The 21,304-nt window shown below is 42.6% G+C and overlaps 3 protein-coding genes across 3 annotated transcripts; all 3 read left to right on the top strand.

The window, feature by feature from the left end:
- Window positions 1–802: 802 nt before the first annotated feature.
- On the top strand, window positions 803–6,287 carry LOC127786328 (uncharacterized). The gene is made up of 6 exons (XM_052313690.1): window positions 803–980; window positions 1,081–1,152; window positions 3,129–3,245; window positions 3,347–3,381; window positions 5,651–5,751; window positions 5,889–6,287. The coding sequence occupies exons 1-6, from the start codon at window positions 868–870 to the stop codon at window positions 5,973–5,975; spliced, it is 525 nt and encodes a 174-aa protein (XP_052169650.1). The 5' UTR covers window positions 803–867; the 3' UTR covers window positions 5,976–6,287.
- Window positions 6,288–7,108: 821 nt separating this feature from the next.
- Window positions 7,109–11,281, top strand: LOC127786327 (pyruvate kinase isozyme G, chloroplastic-like). Its single transcript, XM_052313689.1, has 12 exons — window positions 7,109–7,382; window positions 7,966–8,229; window positions 8,306–8,471; window positions 8,603–8,737; window positions 8,815–8,925; window positions 9,018–9,106; window positions 9,384–9,446; window positions 9,608–9,783; window positions 9,932–10,034; window positions 10,433–10,608; window positions 10,771–10,879; window positions 10,997–11,281. The coding sequence occupies exons 1-12, from the start codon at window positions 7,179–7,181 to the stop codon at window positions 11,108–11,110; spliced, it is 1,710 nt and encodes a 569-aa protein (XP_052169649.1). The 5' UTR covers window positions 7,109–7,178; the 3' UTR covers window positions 11,111–11,281.
- Window positions 11,282–15,809: 4,528 nt separating this feature from the next.
- On the top strand, window positions 15,810–20,042 carry LOC127752980 (serine/threonine-protein kinase BSK2). Its single transcript, XM_052278435.1, has 10 exons — window positions 15,810–16,055; window positions 16,167–16,438; window positions 16,535–16,670; window positions 16,983–17,116; window positions 17,305–17,410; window positions 17,584–17,669; window positions 18,059–18,247; window positions 18,335–18,493; window positions 18,838–18,951; window positions 19,238–20,042. The coding sequence occupies exons 1-10, from the start codon at window positions 15,965–15,967 to the stop codon at window positions 19,487–19,489; spliced, it is 1,539 nt and encodes a 512-aa protein (XP_052134395.1). The 5' UTR covers window positions 15,810–15,964; the 3' UTR covers window positions 19,490–20,042.
- Window positions 20,043–21,304: the final 1,262 nt, after the last annotated feature.

Below are 21,304 nucleotides of genomic sequence, written 5' to 3' on the forward strand. Positions count from 1 at the left end.
ACGGCATCACCGCCGGAGGAGTCCTGCAGGACCCGTGATTTGGTGGACTCGCGCATGGCGGTGATCAGCGCCGCAAGCTCCGGAATGACGGGGTGGTCTCTCGCCGCCATGCACCTGAGCTCCTTCTCCAGCAAGCGGCGCGCGGCGGAGGCGATCTCCACCGCCTCCGCGCGGCGCGCGTCGGCCCACGCGACGTTCTTCCTGAGCACCGCCTCCTCGGGCCTCCCTGTCCCGGCGAACACGGCCAGAGCCCTCCTGAGATCCAGCACATAGGACGCCATGTTATCCGCCGCCGACTGGGCGGAGATCACTGCGCCTTCCGCCCATCCCACCTGCTCCGGCGAGGGAGGGTCGGGGTCCTCAAGGTACTCGGTGGCTTCAGACAGCGCTTTCGCCGTGATTTCCTCGCACTCTCGGTCGTCGGCCTCGTCCTCCGGGCCGGCATTCATCAGCTCGTCGATGAGGTCCTGGAGGTCATCGTCGACGGCGGGCGGCATGTCGTCCGCCATGATCGACGCACGCACCTTGTGGATCGATCTGAGTAGGCGGGTGTGGATCATGCGGCTTCATTCCATTTATAGACCCCAGCACTGCGTATCCGACTCGGAGTAGCTCTGTTCTTTACGCAATCGGAGTCGGACTAGCTAGCCGCCCTAGATGGGCTGGCCCTCGAAACATTCCACCTTGGGCTTCGATTTGTCTGTGGGCTAACAACATACATTTCGGCCCACATATCCGTTTTTGCTCGGGTGGGCTGGGTTAGGGACTCATCTGCAATTTCGAGGATTCGAGGAGGGGTTGTTTGTCTCTAATCGCTCTCGTTCCCCATTTCGCTTTGGAGGCGGCGACGGCGAGAGGCGAGAGGAGATGGCGGCGGCGCGGGGGCACAAGGCTGTGGCGGCGCTGCCGCATCTGGTGAAATCGCTGCGCAGCGAGCCCGTCTCCAACGCCCCGAGGCTCCGGCACCTCCCGTCCCTCAGGTAACCCGCGGGCGCATCGGCCTCCTGCTCAACCGGAGGAGGGCTAGTTTAGTTGATGTGAATGTTTCTGTTGATTTGGTTTCTGATGAAATCTGTGCAGGAGGACCTTCTCTCTCTACGATCAGATCAACCTCATCGATAGCGTCCCCGAAGACCAGCTCCGATTCCAATCGTAATGCCCTCCTTCATCCATCTTTTTTTTTTTTTTTTTGCTTCACACCTTGTACGGATGGCCTTCTTCGTTAATTCACATCGTTGTTCTAGCTGTCGGACATGAATGTGTGAAATGCGGATGATATTGGTGCAGATTAGGCTCTTGTTTTTATGGATGGATGGATGGTACTCCGTAGAAATGTTAGACGCTTAGGCTTGATTTGTCGACTCAAAATAGTTTCCATTGCCTAAGGACAAGATGCAAAGCTTGGTCACAAGTATAGAGGTTTACTAGCCTCTTCCATCCTTTTTGCAGAATTCGCATGAGGGTTCCCGAAGAGCAGATCAGCTAAGACCACTCGGCTTCCAACTGGTCACTCGTAGATTACCCACTCCAAACTGATCAGTTTTTGTCAAAAGTAAGATATGACTGCTCAGGAACTAAATTCTAGCTGTTCATAGAAATGGAGTCAAACTAGTGCTTTCACAGCTACATTCTGGAGAATGACTATTTTAAAGTGAACCTATCTTTTCTGCAATATATGTTGGACCAAAGAAGTATAGGTTAGCATTGGAACTATTGAAATAGGCTAGATTATGAAGATGTCTATCTACTTGGTTGCAAATAAATGGCTTTGATGTGGGCTAAGACCAGTTAGGGATGCACTTAAATGGCTTCTAATGGACCCAGCAATGCTCTGACAACATTGCTTGTTCTTCCCTTCTCTTGTAAACCCTTTTTGGGATCAATATAATTAGGTTGGTACCTTAACCCTCTCTAAAAGCAGCCTTCTTATTTTGGGAGGTCCTTTATCTGTTTAACAGTACATGAATGGGTGTTTGGAGAATGAGATAAATCTTGGAGATTCAGTTGTGAGGAAAACAATATCGGATGCGATATGGATTTGTGGGAGATTATACAGTTGATGAAACAATATGGCTCTCAACGTTTATGCACCACAGACTCTAAATCTGCAAACAAACCCAGTTTACATTGTCCGTGTAGTGCGCATTGTTATGTGCAGATGAGTAAAGGTTGTCATGCCGATGTTTCAATATTTGGTCCATCTGTGTATCTGAGCTAAACCTTGTGATTTCCTTAATTTTAATAATAAACCAAGAGGGCTTGGACCGTTTGTCCAAAGGCAATCAATTTGCACCACTGCCATCAGCAATGGATAGGACAAAATGTACTGAATTCTCATGTTGTCTAGTACTCCAGTGAGCTTGCTAGTTTTGCTGTCATTAACATTTAGGCACCACAAACCTAAGATATCTCCAAATAAATTCAGCTTGCATTGCTTGTGTTTGCTTCAGTTTGGTCTGTTTCCTTTTTAATCTGTGTATCTGAGCTAAACCTTGTATACTCCCTCCAATCATAAATATTTGATGTTTAGAGCAAGATTTGGTCAAACTTTTGAAGCCTTGACCATCAATTACTTCTCAGATTCTTAGTTTAAAGACACAAAATAATGATTTGCTTAAGTCTGTCTTGAAAAGTATTATCATAATATCATAAACTTATTAGGTTTATAAACTTATTCTAACATAGAATTGAAGGTTAAAGTTCTAAAAGTTTGTCCGAATCTTGTCCTAAATGACAAATATTTGACCGGAATAAGAAACCAAGAGGGCTTAAACTGGTTTTCTGAAGACAATCAATTTGGACCACTACCATGAGCTTTGGATAGGACAAAATGCACTGAATTCTAGTGTTCTCCAATGAATTTCCTAATCCTTGTGTGATTGTCTTTTCAATCTGATTGATATTCAGTCTGCACTCTGCAATTGTAACCTGCATGACACAACTAGTAACTTTTGACATGCATAAGTTTTGGCATGTCTTGGAGGCTTACAGTTAAAGTTATGATGTGGCATTATCAATGCCCTCTTTTTTCTTAAGAAAAATTCAGTACGCTCTCCCACTTTGATCCATCCCCTCTAGTTAAACTTATATATTTATCAGGTGGTTCAAGTCTGTTATTCTATCTGCAGATATGATGACACCGGATTCAATATTAACAAAGTAAAGTATGAAGGAAGCTTGTTGATAGTAGAAAACAAGATAATGACATGGGCACCCAAATCATTTGCAGAGATAACAGCTGAAAGGTAGGATTCATGCTTGAATCAGGTTTCTGGAAGTATTGAATTTGCATTGCTTCCAATTTATCCTTTTTTGACTAACAATGCATCTTCATTCAATAATGCAGTTTATCAATCTTCAAAGTAGTGCACCCTATCCCAGGTAATTCTGCTATTGGTCAACATTTTTAGGCATTATATTTTTAGGCATTACTTTCAATTGTATTACACCTAGGGTTAAAATCTTAACGTCAAATTCATTATATTTTAGCCGTAACAAAAAAAACAAAAAATCTGACAGTTTTAAGGTTGCAATTTTGTCAGAATTTTATCTTTTTTGTTATTCTCTATGTAGAATGAATTTGAAGATGCGACTTTGCACGTAGATGTAATACTATTGAAAGTACATGTATGAATTTTCCTAGAATTTTTTGTGATAATTTTTAGTTGGTGTACACGGTGTGTACACGCGAGGGCCTGTGTGCATAGGATACGCTCCCTTATCTTGGGCAACATATCCTATGCACACAGGCCCTCACGTGTACACACGTGCACACCAACTAAAAAATGTCACCAAAAAATCTAGAAAAAATCATACACATACTTTCAATTGTATTACACCTAGGGTTAAAATCTTAACGTCAAATTCATTATATTTTAGCCGTAACAAAAAAAACAAAAAATCTGACAGTTTTAAGGTTGCAATTTTGTCAGAATTTTATCTTTTTTGTTATTCTCTATGTAGAATGAATTTGAAGATGCGACTTTGCACGTAGATGTAATACTATTGAAAGTACATGTATGAATTTTCCTAGAATTTTTTGTGATAATTTTTAGTTGGTGTACACGGTGTGTACACGCGAGGGCCTGTGTGCATAGGATACGCTCCCTTATCTTGGGCAACATATCCTATGCACACAGGCCCTCACGTGTACACACGTGCACACCAACTAAAAAATGTCACCAAAAAATCTAGAAAAAATCATACACATACTTTCAATTGTATTACACCTAGGGTTAAAATCTTAACGTCAAATTCATTATATTTTAGCCGTAACAAAAAAAACAAAAAATCTGACAGTTTTAAGGTTGCAATTTTGTCAGAATTTTATCTTTTTTGTTATTCTCTATGTAGAATGAATTTGAAGATGCGACTTTGCACGTAGATGTAATACTATTGAAAGTACATGTATGAATTTTCCTAGAATTTTTTGTGATAATTTTTAGTTGGTGTACACGGTGTGTACACGCGAGGGCCTGTGTGCATAGGATACGCTCCCTTATCTTGGGCAACATATCCTATGCACACAGGCCCTCACGTGTACACACGTGCACACCAACTAAAAAATGTCACCAAAAAATCTAGAAAAAATCATACACATACTTTCAATTGTATTACACCTAGGGTTAAAATCTTAACGTCAAATTCATTATATTTTAGCCGTAACAAAAAAAACAAAAAATCTGACAGTTTTAAGGTTGCAATTTTGTCAGAATTTTATCTTTTTTGTTATTCTCTATGTAGAATGAATTTGAAGATGCGACTTTGCACGTAGATGTAATACTATTGAAAGTACATGTATGAATTTTCCTAGAATTTTTTGTGATAATTTTTAGTTGGTGTACACGGTGTGTACACGCGAGGGCCTGTGTGCATAGGATACGCTCCCTTATCTTGGGCAACATATCCTATGCACACAGGCCCTCACGTGTACACACGTGCACACCAACTAAAAAATGTCACCAAAAAATCTAGAAAAAATCATACACATACTTTCAATTGTATTACACCTAGGGTTAAAATCTTAACGTCAAATTCATTATATTTTAGCCGTAACAAAAAAAACAAAAAATCTGACAGTTTTAAGGTTGCAATTTTGTCAGAATTTTATCTTTTTTGTTATTCTCTATGTAGAATGAATTTGAAGATGCGACTTTGCACGTAGATGTAATACTATTGAAAGTACATGTATGAATTTTCCTAGAATTTTTTGTGATAATTTTTAGTTGGTGTACACGGTGTGTACACGCGAGGGCCTGTGTGCATAGGATACGCTCCCTTTATCTTGATTGGACTTAGCCATTCTGTCACCCATGTTTGAAATGTCCATATGGCTGTTTTTCTTTTAAAAATCAATCTCATGGTGCAGCTTCATTAGGAAGCTAAAACAGGCATTGGCTGTTTATCAATCTACAAAGCTGTGCACTGAATTGGTGCACAAATATTTTTAAGAATTTCAGGGTAGAACACAGTCAATGCAAACCTTCCTTGAATTAACTGAATAGTTTAATTGTCCAAGCATCTTTCTCCTACTGGGGCTCAAGATGTGTTCCAGGATATTTGCACCCTCATGGTTGAGTAGTTTTTTGTATTTCTGATTCAAAAGCACCGTTTGTGGGTTGACATCATTTTGTGTGCCATGCTTCTCCAGAGATTCTGATTCTTGGTTGTGGTAGACACATCCAACCAATCAGTCCTGAGCTCCGCAAATTCATTCGGTCAACTGGGATGAAGCTGGAAGTAGTTGATTCGGTAAAAGACCAAATGTTCCTTATTTACAACATCATCACTTGTGTTTGTAAACTTCAATGTAGCAGATATTTGTAGTTTGTTCTCTACCTACAATGTTTAGTCTTTTGCACATGTCTAATCCTTCTGTTGTATGGCAGAGGAATGCGGCTTCAACATATAACATTCTGAATGAAGAGGGGAGGCCAGTCGCGGCTGCACTTCTTCCTTGCGGAGTCACTTCTTGAAACACGAGTGTTACCTTTGTGGTGATGAGCGTCTTCTCCTTCCAGTCGATACTCGATAGAGTTGAAATGAAGCATTTTGTCGCATGGGAACACTGAAAATCTGTAACATTAACAAGTGCCGTTGCCCTGTCCTTTTCCTTTTCCCCACCCAAGAACCCAACCCCCTAGGAGAGATCACACCTTTGGTTTTGTGGGTTATTCTCTTGTAATCGCGGGAGGACAAGGTTTTTGACCTAGTAGTATACATCAGAATAACGAGTCTGAAACAAGTTGATTGTCTTCTATAACATCACACTCGGTTTTTTACTACTACTCCACACTACTCAGTGTTGTCAGTCATGTTGGCATTTGGGTCTGACCTAGCATCTCCAGTTGTTTCTGCCAGCAAGTCTTTCTCCCGCATGTGGTAATACTGCATTCCGCCTTGTGCGTCGTTGGTGGAGGTGCGGTTTGCTGAATTTTGGACCGCCGCCATTGCAGATTTTGCCAGGTTTCAGCATGTTTGCATGGGCCTGAGAAGCTCGGCTTTCTCCTTGTTATAGTGGCCGGCAGTATGAAGCAGAGGCCATTTCAGTCTGCAAAGCGATGAGAATGAGATAGACGCATCACACATGGGCGACAAGGTACACGTGAGGCACGCAGCTCTCATGGCGAAAACGCATCGTTGTCGCCTCCTGCCTCCACGCGAACGTCTGGTCGCGCTCGCCCACGGTGGGCTGGGCCTGGGGCGCCATTGCTGACGCCGACCCATCGCTGCCTCCGTCCGCCCACAGCCTCCCTCGCCAACTTCCAACTCCCCACGTCCCCCTCCGTCTCCGTCTCCTCTCGTCGATCATCTCGTGGTATATTCCTCTCCGCCGGCGCGATTTTTTCTCCTCCGTACCGCGCCGTGGGCCCGCCCGGTCAGCGCCCGACGCCCACTGACAGGTGGGCCCACCTACAACTGGTTCCTGCCAGTGCCAGGCAGGCGTGGGCTTTGTGCCACTACTACTACTGTCTCCTCCGCCTCCCATGAGGCGGGCGGTGGAACCGAGGAAACGCATCGCGTACGTGGCAGGCGGTGGGCCCCACCTGCAGGGTCTCCCTCCCCTCATCCCGGCGTATAAACACCGGGCGCACGCGGCGTCGCCTCGCCCGCGCCCCCAAACACCAAGGAGAGAAGAGACGAGAAACCCTCGCCTCCACACGCGCCCTCTCCCTCCAATGGCGGCGGCGGCGGCTGAGATCGTGGGGTCCGCGGCGGCGCGCATGGCGGCGCCGGCAGTGAGGCCGGCTCCGCCCGCGGCGGCGGCGGCGGCGCCCCCGCAGCCGAGGAGGGCCGTGGCGGCGCGCTCCCTCAGGACCTCCACCTCCGACAGGGTGGCGGCGGATCTCGCGCTCGGGAGCAACGGCTCCCTCTCCGCTCAGGTCTCTCTCTCTCTTTCTCCCCTTGCGCGCTTGGTGACTAGCGGTTGTTTTTTTGGCGGATTCGTCACTGTATCGTACCACGTTGAGGCGATTGGATCCCAAGCGCTAGGATTAATTCGTCGTTTCCTCGTGCTTAGATTTGCCTGCTTGGGTGAATGACATTGTAGAGTACTGGAGTAGTTGCTGCATGCTTGCTACTATGTAGTAAGAGGCCTTTTGATCCAGAGCTGGCACACTCAAATGGAGGGAAACTGTGGGGTGCAAGTTTTCGCTAGGAAAAAAAAATATACATGTCATTTCCAACCCTCCGTGTTTGGGAAATTGCGGCTGTTCTTCCTTTTCTTCTGATCTGTGTAAGGCTAGCCTGAATCACCAGCTAAAAACTTCAAAAATGCTTTGCGATGTGCTTACTTAGAAATGTATAGATGGTTGTGGAACCCAGGTGATGCCATACAGTTGGTTCAGTATTTCGGCGCAAGATTTACCTCTCCTTATTCTTGAATTTTTACATTTTCCATCATTTTAATTCAGATTGTCTTCCGATACAATAAAGTGGTTAGCTCATTTCTTTCTTTGCATGCAGAGCATTGCTGAGAATACCGCTGACGCTACTTCGCAAGTGGTCTCTGCGAATTCCCGTAGGAAGACAAAGATTGTTTGCACCATAGGCCCCTCAACCAACACACGCGAGATGATATGGAAACTTGCTGAGACTGGAATGAACGTCGCACGCATGAATATGTCCCATGGTGACCACCAGTCGCACCAGAAGGTGATTGATTTGGTGAAGGAGTACAATGCAAAGAATACTGATGGCAATGTCATTGCTATTATGCTGGATACCAAGGTATACTGCCGTTGAACACATGAAATTTTGAATGCTGCAGCAAATGAGCTGTGATGATCGAACTTCAGTGATGCAGGGTCCAGAAGTGAGAAGTGGGGATGTTCCAGAACCAATCATGCTCGAGGAAGGTCAAGAGTTCAATTTTACTATTAAAAGAGGGGTGAGCACCAAAGACACCGTCAGTGTGAATTACGATGACTTCATAAACGATGTTGAAGTTGGGGACATACTGTTGGTGGATGGTGAGGACTGATCTATCAATCTTCATATCCTGCTTTGATTGTCTTTCTTTATGTTGAGTTAGCTTGCTTACAGGTAGACAGTTCAGAGTATGGCATCTACTTATCATTGGCTGTTTCATTGTGTGCTGTAGGAGGAATGATGTCACTCGCTGTCAAGTCTAAAACAGCTGATACGGTTAAGTGTGAAGTAGTTGATGGTGGGGAACTGAAATCAAGGCGCCACCTAAATGTCCGTGGAAAGAGTGCGACTTTGCCATCTATTACAGGTCGGTTGATTTCTCCATAACATGTTCAACCTCTAGATAGTTATGCACAAGATGCTGACATCCTTCTGCTTTAACAGAGAAAGATTGGGAGGACATAAAGTTTGGTGTTGAAAATGGTGTTGATTTCTATGCCGTTTCCTTTGTGAAGGATGCAAAAGTTATTCATGAACTGAAGGACTACCTTAAAAGTAACCATTTTCTCTGGCACACATGGAATTTCTAATATCTATATCCGGAACTTGATTAATCTCCTGTGTTCTGTGTTCTTTTCCAAATCCAGGTGCTAATGCAGATATACATGTCATTCCAAAGATTGAAAGTGCAGATTCAATACCAAACCTCCAGTCCATTATTGCTGCTTCAGATGGGGTAAGTAAGACCATGGACATTGGTTGTTTCAACCAGTTTGTATTAAAAACATCTTGGCAAGTGGCATCTCTTTTCAGCATATATTTGCCTTTAGATAGTTATCATGATAATGGGAGCCAAGCAATGTGTGTTTGGGAAGCTTTCGTGGAAATTCAAACACTTAATTCGTTGTTACCTTGTTTTCTTTTGTTCTATTTCTGGTTTCGTTTGTCCTTGAATGTTTTACACTTTCGTAACTGCTTAGTGCTAGATACTGAATCTCTGAAAATGTTTGTAGGCGATGGTGGCAAGAGGGGATCTTGGTGCTGAACTTCCAATTGAGGAAGTTCCTTTGCTGCAGGTTAGTTTAAATTTGTAGATAATTTTACTAGTGCAAGAAAACATGTGTTTGTTCCCCCCTCACTCTCTACATCCCTTTTATTTGTTTATTAGCACGCCTAAAATGCAACAAATGAATAAAGCACTAACAACATTTAAATCACATGTGTTTTACTTCTCCAGGAGGAGATTGTCAGAACATGCCGAAGCATGCAGAAACCAGTTATTGTTGCCACGAATATGTTAGAGAGCATGATAGACCATCCCACTCCAACAAGAGCAGAAGTTTCTGATATAGCAATTGCAGTTCGTGAAGGTTCTGATGCCATCATGCTGTCTGGTGAAACTGCCCATGGAAAGTAAGATTTCAACCTGACACAGGTTACTTTTTGTTTATGTTCCTCCATGTGCATCCAAGAAATTTATTTCTTTAAGCTCTTGCTGTGGGTGCATAGAATTCTGCTTTCCAATTAGACTTACCTTGATTGTGCATCTTACTGTGTTTAGGTTCCCACTGAAGGCAGTCAAGGTGATGCACACAGTGGCACAGAGAACAGAATCCAGCCTGTATAACCCAACTACATCTCCTAGTCTTGTTGCACATCCTCAGGTATATCTCTTATTCCCACAACTTTAAATTTACCATATGGTAGCTTTTGCATTTTTCGATGTTCATTGCTTAGAGCAAGTTTAATAGTATAGCCAACTGCTGGCTCCAAATCATTTATAATCAACTTAATAGCAATCCATACAATAGTTACCTATAAACATATACTACACAATTAATATTTGGTCCCACCTGTCATACATATATGTATTTTGGAGTCCGTGCTGCAGCTGGCTACAAATTTGTAGCCCGGTGCTCTTCTCTCTCCTCTTTTATCTCCTCGAAATATGTTTATAGCTGGCTTGTAGTATGCTATTGCACCTGCTCTTAGACATCAAGTTCCTTTCTTAAGTTTGTTACCTGAATTTTAGCACCTTATTTTCTCATGATTCTTTTGGTAGGCTCTGCTCAACGAGGAATTTTCGCAAAGCCAACTAAGCAAAATGTTTGGATCTCATGCTACAATGATGGCCAACACCCTTTGCACCCCAATTATTGTGTTTACACGAACCGGCTCCATGGCAGTCCTTCTCAGCCACTACCGGCCCTCGTCTACAATTTTTGCATTTACAAATGAGTAAGTTTTTTTTGGATTTCTACCTACATGCAATGCCAAATCTTTTTTCCCTAGTGTTTTCATTTTAGTAAATCAATTTTGTAAACATTCTAAATAAATAAATGATAAAAGTTAAAAAGATGCTCTGGAGGACTGACCATTATGAGGAAACTGTTGTTGCAGGGAACGAGTGAAGCAACGTCTGGCACTCTACCAGGGTGTGGTTCCCATTTACATGAAGTTTTCTGATGATGCAGAGGAAACTTTCTCTAGAGCAATTAGTAGCTTGCTGGTAAGCATATATACTTCACGCTGCCGACACAGTTGATCTTATTGACATCATTTTTCAGTCCTTTTACAAAGTACTCCTGTGTTTCTCTTATGAACCGTGGTTTTGAATGTTTGACAGAGCGCCCAATTCGTGAAAGAAGGGGACTACGTGACCCTTGTTCAGAGTGGAGTGAAGTCGATCTGGAGAGAGGAGTCTACTCACCACATTCAAGTGAGGAAAGTCCAGGGCTAATGAGCCTGACCGTCATACCGTCACAGGGATGTACCTGTTCAAATTTTGTTGGTTACTTGATGTGCTAAATTACGAGTAACTTTTACGGGGAACAAGTTTGGATTATTATATGTTATGTTGATTTTACTTGTAGGCTCTGGAATTGAATAAGATAATCTATATTAATTTTCACATGGTTCCAATTGGACTGAACATTTCGTCAGTTTTACTCTTAATTACTCCCTTCCTCCTATAATATAAGGTGTTTTGACTGTATTATGAATCTGGGCATAGAGCCTGTCCAAATCCATAGTAGTAGGATATATCACATTTCTTTAAAATCTCATATATTTTGGGACCGGGGAGTCAGTAAGTATTACTTTAGGAATTATGAGAATAAGCAGATGGTAATGGAGTGTTAAGTTTGGGTTAGCACGAGGGTTCGCTCGCTGCCCTTTTTCCTGGTGAAGAGCAGAGTAGAGGTGTTCTCTCGTGCATCATGGTTGATGTCCTTGGCTGCACCATGAAATGAATCCATGATAGTCTGATGGGCCATAGTACTATCGAGCTGGTGATAACAATGGCATCATGATCTCATATGTATGTGGTGTCCCAGGCCCAGCTAACTGGGCCCACCTTCTGCCGGAACAAGTCATGAGCCCTGAACCACTGCTACCTCTAGCTTCAGTTCACATAGGATCCACTGCAACCATGTTTTCCCAAAGGCAAAAAAACAAAACAAAAAACAGCGCTAGCACTATCTTCATGCTAGTACTAAAATCAAAGTTAATTAGGCGCACTAGGCCTACGTGATAACGGTATCGGAGTAGTACTAGTGTCCTAGCTTAGCTAGTAGTACTCCATCAAATCAAAACAAGGTGTGTACTACACTGTGCTGTGTAGGAATACTCCATTTGGGTTGAGGCGGGACCAAGACGGTGTGTTCTTCCCTTTTCTCACATTTTTTAACTATTACTTCCTCCGTCCCACAAGGAGTCAATTCCTAGCATTCCTAGATAAAATTAGTAGGAATTGAGAATAACTAAAATATTCTTAATTATTAAAAAAAATAGTAAGAGTGATAGGTTGGTAAAGGGTATTGAAGGAATAAAATTTCTCGTTTTACATGTTGAGGGTAGATAGGAGTGTAGAAATTGGTTTTTTTAGACAAAATTCAAACTCTAGAAGTTGAGTTTTTCTGGGACGTATGGAGTAAATAATAGCACGTCTTTTTACAATATTTTTTTCATAAGAAAGTTGTTTTAAAAAATTATATCAATTCATATTTTAAGTTTTTAAATCAGTATTTAATTAATCACCTATTAATAGGTAACATTGTTTTCAGGCGGCTCCCGAACTCAGCCGAAAGGATCAGCAGATGAAGCATGTGGGGCATGAGCTCCCGTACTTAAACCCAACAAACAGACCGAGGATAGGAGGAGATGCAAATCAAAATCTCAAAGCCAGCGAGGCGCAGTGCTGTCAGTGTGAGTGACACTAGCTCTTGGTGGTGGAGACAGCGCACGAGAGGAGGGGAGTCTGTGCCTGTGAGACAGCGAGTTGACTTGGGGTGTGGGGGTGTCAGAGCGCGGGTCCCGACCTGGTGGTGTCACGTCGTCCCTGACATGTGGGGCCCAGCAAAAGGAGGATCGCCGGCAAGCCCACGTGTCGTGCCTGCGAACATGCGACTTTCTTTTTGTTTATCTCAGCCTGGGCGCGGGTGTAGACGTGTAGTAGGGGCAGAGTTTCCCTTACCGCCGGTAACCGTGGTTACCGGATTTATCGCGAGGTATGGTAATATAAATACCGCGGTAACTTCTTTAAATTCAAATAAATTTAAAAAATAATTTAAGTTTTTGATAAATTTTGCATGGTTTTATACGGTTTTTTACGGTTACCGTGCGATAAACCCAGTCCCAATGGTTTAGGAAACCCTGAGTAGGGGCCCGTGCGTCGTGAGCAAATTTACAGTTACTACTACTGTATACCGGAGATAGGGAGGGAGGGAGGCACACAGACCAAAGATAAGTAATTCTACTTATCATCTATTTAAACATGCTACTAGTCATTTCTCGTAAACAAGCGATTCATTAATATTTACATTTCTCGATGCCCATATAGCTAATCTTGTGTGGAAGAATGGAGAGTCACGTATTAAATCCGAGAAAATCATCAAGAGGATAGGTTGTTAGATTGAAATATGCCTATCAAAAATAAATTTCTTAAATTTAGAAATATAACTATCAAAAATAGATGGAGGAAGTATCGTAGAGTAATAAATGGCAATATAACACGACAGGAGAGGCTGTTCTTCCATAATGTCCGCAATAACTATATTCTTTTCTTCCTATACGTAATATATCCATTTCATTAGTAGTATTAGAATATCATATGTTTGATTGTTCTGGGACGGATGGAGTACATAGTAATACTAATAGCAGCGTTGCCTGAATTAAACTCGTGGTATTCTCCAGTGCTGAACAGAAATTGTCTTGCCACTCCTACACCACTATGGCCACTTGATCGACGAACTTCACGCTGTATCATAAACAAGACCATGGAAGTGGCAAATGAGCAATCTGTTCAGTGGATGATGCAAAGGGATATAGAATGTGGAAGCTGAATCCCACTCAACGCAAAAAGGCAGCATTTTTCATGTCAAAGTGTGTACTTTTGAGACTTTGTGTGAGCAAAAATGTTTGACCTCATCATTGTCCACGGAACCAATTCTGTCCAGACATACATTATCATTGACCAATTGGTACATTGTCGATTTCACTCCCCCAAATAAGAACAATAACACTGTTTAGTTTGGGGAGTACAAGAGTGCTAAACAAGCTTTGAAGTTTAAGAAAAGTAATCTGACACGCAAAAATAGATATGATGCTACGAACAAACTTACATATAGGTCTTGTTTGGATCCTTCGGGCTATTAAATATTCCTCTGGAATCTTGCTATTTAGGAGTATTAAACGTAGATTACTGACAAAACCTATTCTATAACCTCTAGGCTATTTTGCGAGACGAATCTAATGAGATATATTAATCCATGATTAGCGAATGATTACTGTAGCATCACTGTAGCAAATCATGGATTAATATACCTCGTTAGATTCGTCTCGCAAAATAGCCTAGGAGTTATAGAATGAGTTTTGTCAGTAATCTACGTTTAATACTCATAAATAACAAGATTTTGGAGGGCTATTAAATAGCCCTCCTAGCTCCCATGAAACACAGATATTAGTACATGAATTCCATAAGAAACATTTCAATCCCCCTCTTCTTCTTCTTTTGTTTTTGTTTTGGGGGGGGGGGGGGGGGGGGGGGGTTGTGTTATTTACCTTCGCTGCAAAGGAAGACCTATACTTTGATGTAAATATTACCAAGCCAGCTGAAGAAAAATCACCCGATACAGAAAAATAGATACGATGCCATGAACAAACTTAGATAAAAACATCAATGACTCATTTGGAACATAGAAATTTTACAGGAATTTCGAAAGAACTATTTCAATGCCCTCTGTGTTTTCTTTTGTGTGTGAAGTTACCTTCACTGCAAAGGAGACCTGTATTCTGATATAAATATTTTTTTGAAAGACATATTCTGATCTAAATAGAGATAGTAGTACTTCTATGCTTATCTCTTAAAAAAAAGGTTATATAATAATTTTTACAGTAGTACAAGTATTAAGGTGTTTAGATCCCCTGGTAAGTTTTTTCATCTTATCACATCGAATGTTTCATATATGTATGAAATATTAAATATAAAAAAACTAATTACACAGATTGTGTGTAAATTGTGAGATGAATCTTTTAATTCTAATTGCTCCATGATTTGACAATGTGGTGCTTCAGTAAACATTTGTTAATGAAGGATTAATTAGGTTTAATAAATTTGTCTCGCAATTTACAGATGGAATATGTAATTTGTTTTATTATTAGACTACGTTTAATACTTTAAATATATGCCCATATATCCGATGTGACACGCCAAAAGTTTTCGCCCTTAATCTAAACACAGCCTTAAGGTGTGTTTGAGGAGAAGGGGATTGAGGAGATTGGGAAGATACGCAAAACGAGGTGAGCCATTAGCACATGATTAATTGAGTATTAATTATTTTAAACTTCAAAAATGGATTAATATGATTTTTTAAAACAACTTTCCTATAGAAATTTTTTTTTGCAAAAAACACACTGTTTAATAGTTCGGGAAGCGTGCGCGCGGAAAGCGAAACAATCTTTCTCGCTTTCTCCTGCGCTCGAACGCAGCCTTAGAGCAGGTACAATAGCAGGCTATAAGCCAGCTGCAAACATATTTTAAGGAGATAAATGAGGAGAGAGAATGGCAGCGGGCTACAGATTTGTAGCTAGCTGCAGTACGGACTCCAAGACGCAGTATGTATATGGCATGTGGGACCAGATATTAATAGTGTAGTATGTAACTATTGTATGAGTAAACTATTAGATTGGTTATAGATGAATTGAAGTTAGTAGTTGGCTATACTATTAAACTTGCTCTTAGTCCACTCCACTTGGTTGGAGCAAAGAAATTTGATTCCCTTCGAAAATGAAATTTAAAAAACTTAGAGAGAGAGAGAGAGAGAGAGAGAGAGAGATCGTGGGTGGGGTGGGTGCTCTGGGTCTGGGTGTTGCGGGCGCACCAGCCGGCCGGATCTCCCCACCACATCATCTGCTTCTGTGCGGGCGCTTCTCTCGGCCCTGCCCCCCTTCGCCTTCCTCGCCTCGCCTCGCCTCCCCACTTCGCTTCACTGCTTCCCTACTACACACTCGCCGCCATTTCCCCCCCCAAATATTCTCTCGCATTCGCATTCCCACCGCCTCGCCCTAGATCTCACCACCTCGCGTCGCGCCTCCAATGGGGTGCTTCCTGTCCAAGCCGGCGGGGGCGGGTCCCCTCCCGCCCAACGACGCCGCCGCGCTCCCCGCCGACAACCCCGCAGATCCCGGTAAGCCCCACCGCCGCCATTGCCGCCCTCCTAAACCCTAACCCCCCATCCCCACACCACCACCGCTCTTGCTTCCTAATCTAATCTACTCCTATTGCTTGGTTGTTGTAGAGGCGGCGGCCGCGAATGGCGGCGCTGACTCCGCGGCGGCCGACGGCGGCGGCGACGACAAGGACGCCGCCAAGCGCGCGGTCCCGGTGTTCAGGGAGTTCGGCCTCGCCGAGCTGCGCGCCGCCACCAAGGGCTTCAGCGCCGACCTCATCGTCTCCGAGAGCGGCGAGAAGGCCCCCAACGTCGTCTACCGCGGCCGCCTCGACGGCGGCCGCCTCATCGCCGTCAAGCGCTTCTCCCGCCTCTCCTGGCCCGACCCGCAGCAGTTCCTCGTACCTCTCCTCGCCTCTCTCTCTCTCCGGATCTCGCAATGCCACCCATCCTCCTCACTATTACTGCTTTTCTCTTGTGGTTGCATTGCATTGCAGGCGGAGGCGGCCGGGGTGGGGAAGGTGCGCCACAAGCGCCTCGTCAACCTCATCGGATGCTGCGCCGAGGGCGACGAGAGGCTGCTCGTCGCCGAGTACATGCCCAACGACACCCTCTCCAAGCATCTCTTCCACTGTACTCTACTACCATACCCTCTTCCTCTTCATTTCGCCATTTCCGTATCCATGTCCACTACTAGGAGTAACTACTTGGGTGACGTACTTGGTGATGATCCGTAGATCAAACCACGAATCTCGTCTGCATTAATGGAACACCTCTCACCATTACTACATTTGACTTGTGTGTGCTCTTCATGCCAAATGCTACTAGCACTTGCTACTTATGTGGATGGATGTTGCTTGCCCGGACAACCTGGCTCGCCACATTACTTCCCCCTTTTGTTTTCTTTCTTGTTTGACTCAAGGGCGATCTACCTTTTTTCTGCAGGGGATAAGCAGCCCTTGCCATGGGAAATGCGGTTAAGGGTTGCGTATTACATTGCGCAGGCACTCGATCACTGCAATGCCGAGAACCGAAAAATCTATCATGACTTGAATGCTTATAGAGTACTTTTTGATGAGGTATGTTTGTTGCTGCTAGTACATTCCACTCAAAACACCTTCTGTTTCTGCTGATTTTGCATTGCTTTTCACTTCCTTCCTCCTGTGAACTCGGATGCTTTCTGATCAAAATTTACTACTTTCTGAAGCTTTGCTGATGTCTGTAACTACCGAGAGAATTCTAACTTTGGCATGATTTATTCTATCAGGAAGGTGATCCTCGGCTGTCAAGTTTTGGACTAATGAAGAACAGCCGCGATGGGAAAAGTTATAGCACTAATCTGGCTTACACCCCGCCTGAGTTTCTACGAACTGGTAGGAATTTACACATGATCCTTATTACCGCACTCATGGGCACCTTACTCTATTGATGTTTTCCAGCAAAAATGAAACATGTCAACTTATTTCAAGCTTGCTATATATTTACTCCCAAGTACTAACATTGTTTGACTGCACCGAACAATTTGTGCATGACACTTGTATGACAGGCAGAGTCATCGCCGAGAGTGTGATATATAGCTATGGAACAGTTCTTTTGGATCTTTTGAGTGGGAAGCACATACCTCCTAGCCATGTATGCTTCGTTTAAATCCTTACTTTTCTCAAGAAATATATATATCAGCGCTTCTCCTTATCATTACTCTCATATCCTGGATAACACTGCATCTGTATTTAATGTCACATTGACAACTGATAAAAAGTGTTATGGACTGCAATCGGATTTGAACCTTAACCTTTAACCTACTGATGTCCACTAAATTTGTATAACAGACAGTGGCCTCTTGTCTCAAATAACAGACCATAGACTTCTAGTAGAATATGTGACAATGAACTTATTCCTAGGATGCCGTGCATCTGATAGAGCATGACTGCGGAATAGTGAATTTATGCCAAGGATATTTTATTGTCAACTATCAATGTTTATGTCAGTAGGTTTCTCACTTGATTTGTATGGAATTCCAGGCACTTGATTTGATAAGAGGGAAGAATATACTGTTGCTCATGGATTCCTCCTTAGAAGGGCAGTATGCTAATGAAGATGCTTCAAAACTAGTTGACCTTGCGTCGAAATGCTTGCAATTTGAAGCGAGGGACAGACCCAATATAAAATATCTCTTGTCTTCTGTTGGGCCTCTTCAGAAGCAAAAGGAGGTAAATAACTTGACAGCCTTTTGTCGGCTGCTAATGTTTTTCATTGCATTTGGTAACACCGTTTATTTCTTATATCAATCATTCTAGGTAGCATCACATGTGTTGATGGGTATTACAAAAGCCACGGCGGTGTTGCCAACTATTCTTTCTCCCCTTGGGAAGGCCTGTTCCGGTATGGACCTTACAGCAGTACATGATATATTGCTCAAAACAGGTTACAAAGATGAAGAAGGTGCAGAAAATGAGGTAACTATCTTGCTGTAAAGTTGTTGCATTTGTTTTCCTAGTCTATGATGCATCTGAGCTATATCACACACTGAATTTACTCATTCTTGAAATGCCCTAGAAAACATGGATTGTGCATCATGATCTATTTTCTTGCTATGAAGAGAGATTACTTGCATTCACCAACCACCACATTCATGCTTGTTTATAATTTCAAAAGCTAACCTCATTTTATGTACCTTAGCTCTTCTCTTGCTGTCCCCACTTGCTGAAATATTTCAGAAATTATGGAGTCACATTCATTTGGTTTGTTAAGATAAGCTAGTTTTATTTTGTGCATGTTTATGGTGATGTAAAAACTGAAGCTGTCCTTTCAAGAATGGACTCAGCAAGTGCAAGAGATGCTGAATACCAAGAAGTTTGGTGACATTGCATTTAGAGACAAGGATTTCAAGACTGCAATTGACTACTACTCCAAGGTATCATTGTTTTCTCTTACCTAGGCTATGCTACCGTACCTTTGCAATGTTGACATTTTGCTTCACGATTGTTTGTTTGACACAAGTTGTTTTGGAGCTTTATAATAGGAAAGGACCCTAACTGGTCAAAAAGTTCAACTTTCTGAAACAGTTTGGCCCTCAGCCCGTTAGCTCGAGTGCTACTAGCCACTAGTAGCCTTATGTGGTCCTTATGTGACTTATATATAGTGAGCGTTATGAATATCTTCTGCCCTATGGTATGACAAGCTCATTTGCCATGATGCAGCTTGTTGGAATGATGTCAGTGCCTTCAGCCACAGTTTTTGCCCGGAGAAGTTTCTCCTATTTGATGAATGGGCAGTCAGAGCTTGCTCTCCGGGACGCAATGCAGGCCCAGGTCTGCATGCCCGAGTGGCCAACTGCCTTCTACCTACAAGCCCTTGCTCTCTCAAAGCTCGGCATGGAAACTGACGCACAAGATATGCTAAACGATGGAGCCACTTTTGAGGCCAAGAAGCAAAATAGCTGGCGAGGTTAGGGGAACAAGTCATGGTTTCACCCCCAAATCTGTTGTTGCCTTTTTAACAGAAAAAGGTAAGATGATGATGAGTGTTCATTGGGACGACTGTTGCACTACTAGGAGTGGGATTGAAAATGCACTGTTTTATTGTGCAATCTCCGCCCAAATGTCGATAAATGAGTGGCGTTGTTGTGACCTGGAAGGCAAAAGGCAGAGAGGCATTGCTTATACTACGCTTTTGAGTCTGAGTTGCACTTTGTTTCTCGGGTGATGGCAGCAAACACCTGCTGATCATTGCGTTGCAGTGCTCCTCTAGAGACGAGAGAATTGATGAGATGAGAAGATTGTAATTAAGGGGATGCTTTTCTGACAATTTCACCTTTTTTTTTCGTTTTCCATTGGAATCTTTGGGCCCCAGGTGAGATGATAGTGTGAAGAAAGGCGGGTTCCTTGTGATTAGCCTAGGATGGAGAATAAACTAGAGCCATCTAAATTCCATTCATTTCTACCATGTTCTTGATGTGTTACTTGCTGCTTTAACCTTTTGAAGGTGTGGTTCAGTTTTGTAGTGATGTGCATTGCATCATGTGGAACCTGATGGTTTTCAAATTTTTTTTTCTCGTTTGGCAATTACACATCGCCTATATGCTTGAACCATCTGATGAGACCTCCAGTCCTCAATTTCGGTTTGCATTGGCATCTATTCAGCCATTGTATTTTGCTGCTTACCAAAGTTTTTCCATGATTAATGTAAAATAGTGAAATGTAACGACTGGAAACATGGAAGATTTTAAGCGCCTGAAGCATTTCAAAAGAAAAGTTTTAAACTCATAGGGAACAGGGCTAAAAGGACATTTTGTTTCTTTTTTTAAAAAAGAAATGAAAAGCTAAAGCCCTCATGGAAAAACTACATTTTGTCCTAACATGCGGAGGAAAAGAACAAAAAAACGAGTCAGAAAAATGAAAGTGCGTGAGCGCGATGTGTGGGGTCCGGTGAACACGAAGAGCATCCTAGCTTGGCTGCAATGACTGGACGCTTTGAATTCGGGACTTGTAACAGCAGAAAGTGGCGAGATAACGATAAAAGTGCGTAGAAAAAGAGGGAACTTGCTCTGGACTCATTGATTTGTTTGCTACCTCTGCCTTGTCATTTGGCTATGTGTATAAAGCTGTGATGTTTGAGCCATCTCCTTCGTCCTTTCACAGCTCCACGTATGTACTTAGGCTGTGATTAGTTTCTGAAATTGGAGAGAAGTTTAAGGAAAGTTGTTAGTTTAAAAAAAAAAGTTGGGTTCCTGAAATTGGAGAGAAGTTTAGGGAAAGTTGGTAGTTTGAAAAAAAAGTGCAGAGTTTTTGTGAGTAGAAAAATTTTGGATGTGATGTGATGTGATGGAAAGTTAGGAGTTTGGGGGAAGTTTGGTGTGAACTAAACATGACCTTAGTCATGAGGTACATCACGTACTGTTCTCTCTCCGTCCCGAAAAAATCAACTTCCAAATACATAGCAAGAAGTTATTTTTTCTAACAGAGAAAGTATGTTTTTAGTTAAAGTATAAAAACACTAAAACATCAGTGTTTTATTTTCAAGTATTTAGATTGAATGCAGGACAATCGTTTCTACTGTAATTTTTGTATTTTAGATCTTTTTGAAAACTTATTTTATAAATAGACTAAAAACTTATTTTAGAAATGACCATTTTCGTGATATTATCACCATTGGTGCCATAATTCAACTCGTCATTGGTGCCGTATTTCAGCACGACGATATCTAAGTAGGCTTTGTTCGTTTAATCCCTAAGAGGGGGAATAATGGGGATTAAGGGAGAATAATTC

The sequence above is a fragment of the Oryza glaberrima genome, chromosome 10 (assembly GCF_000147395.1).
Source record: "Oryza glaberrima chromosome 10, OglaRS2, whole genome shotgun sequence".
Lineage (NCBI taxonomy): Eukaryota > Viridiplantae > Streptophyta > Magnoliopsida > Poales > Poaceae > Oryza > Oryza glaberrima.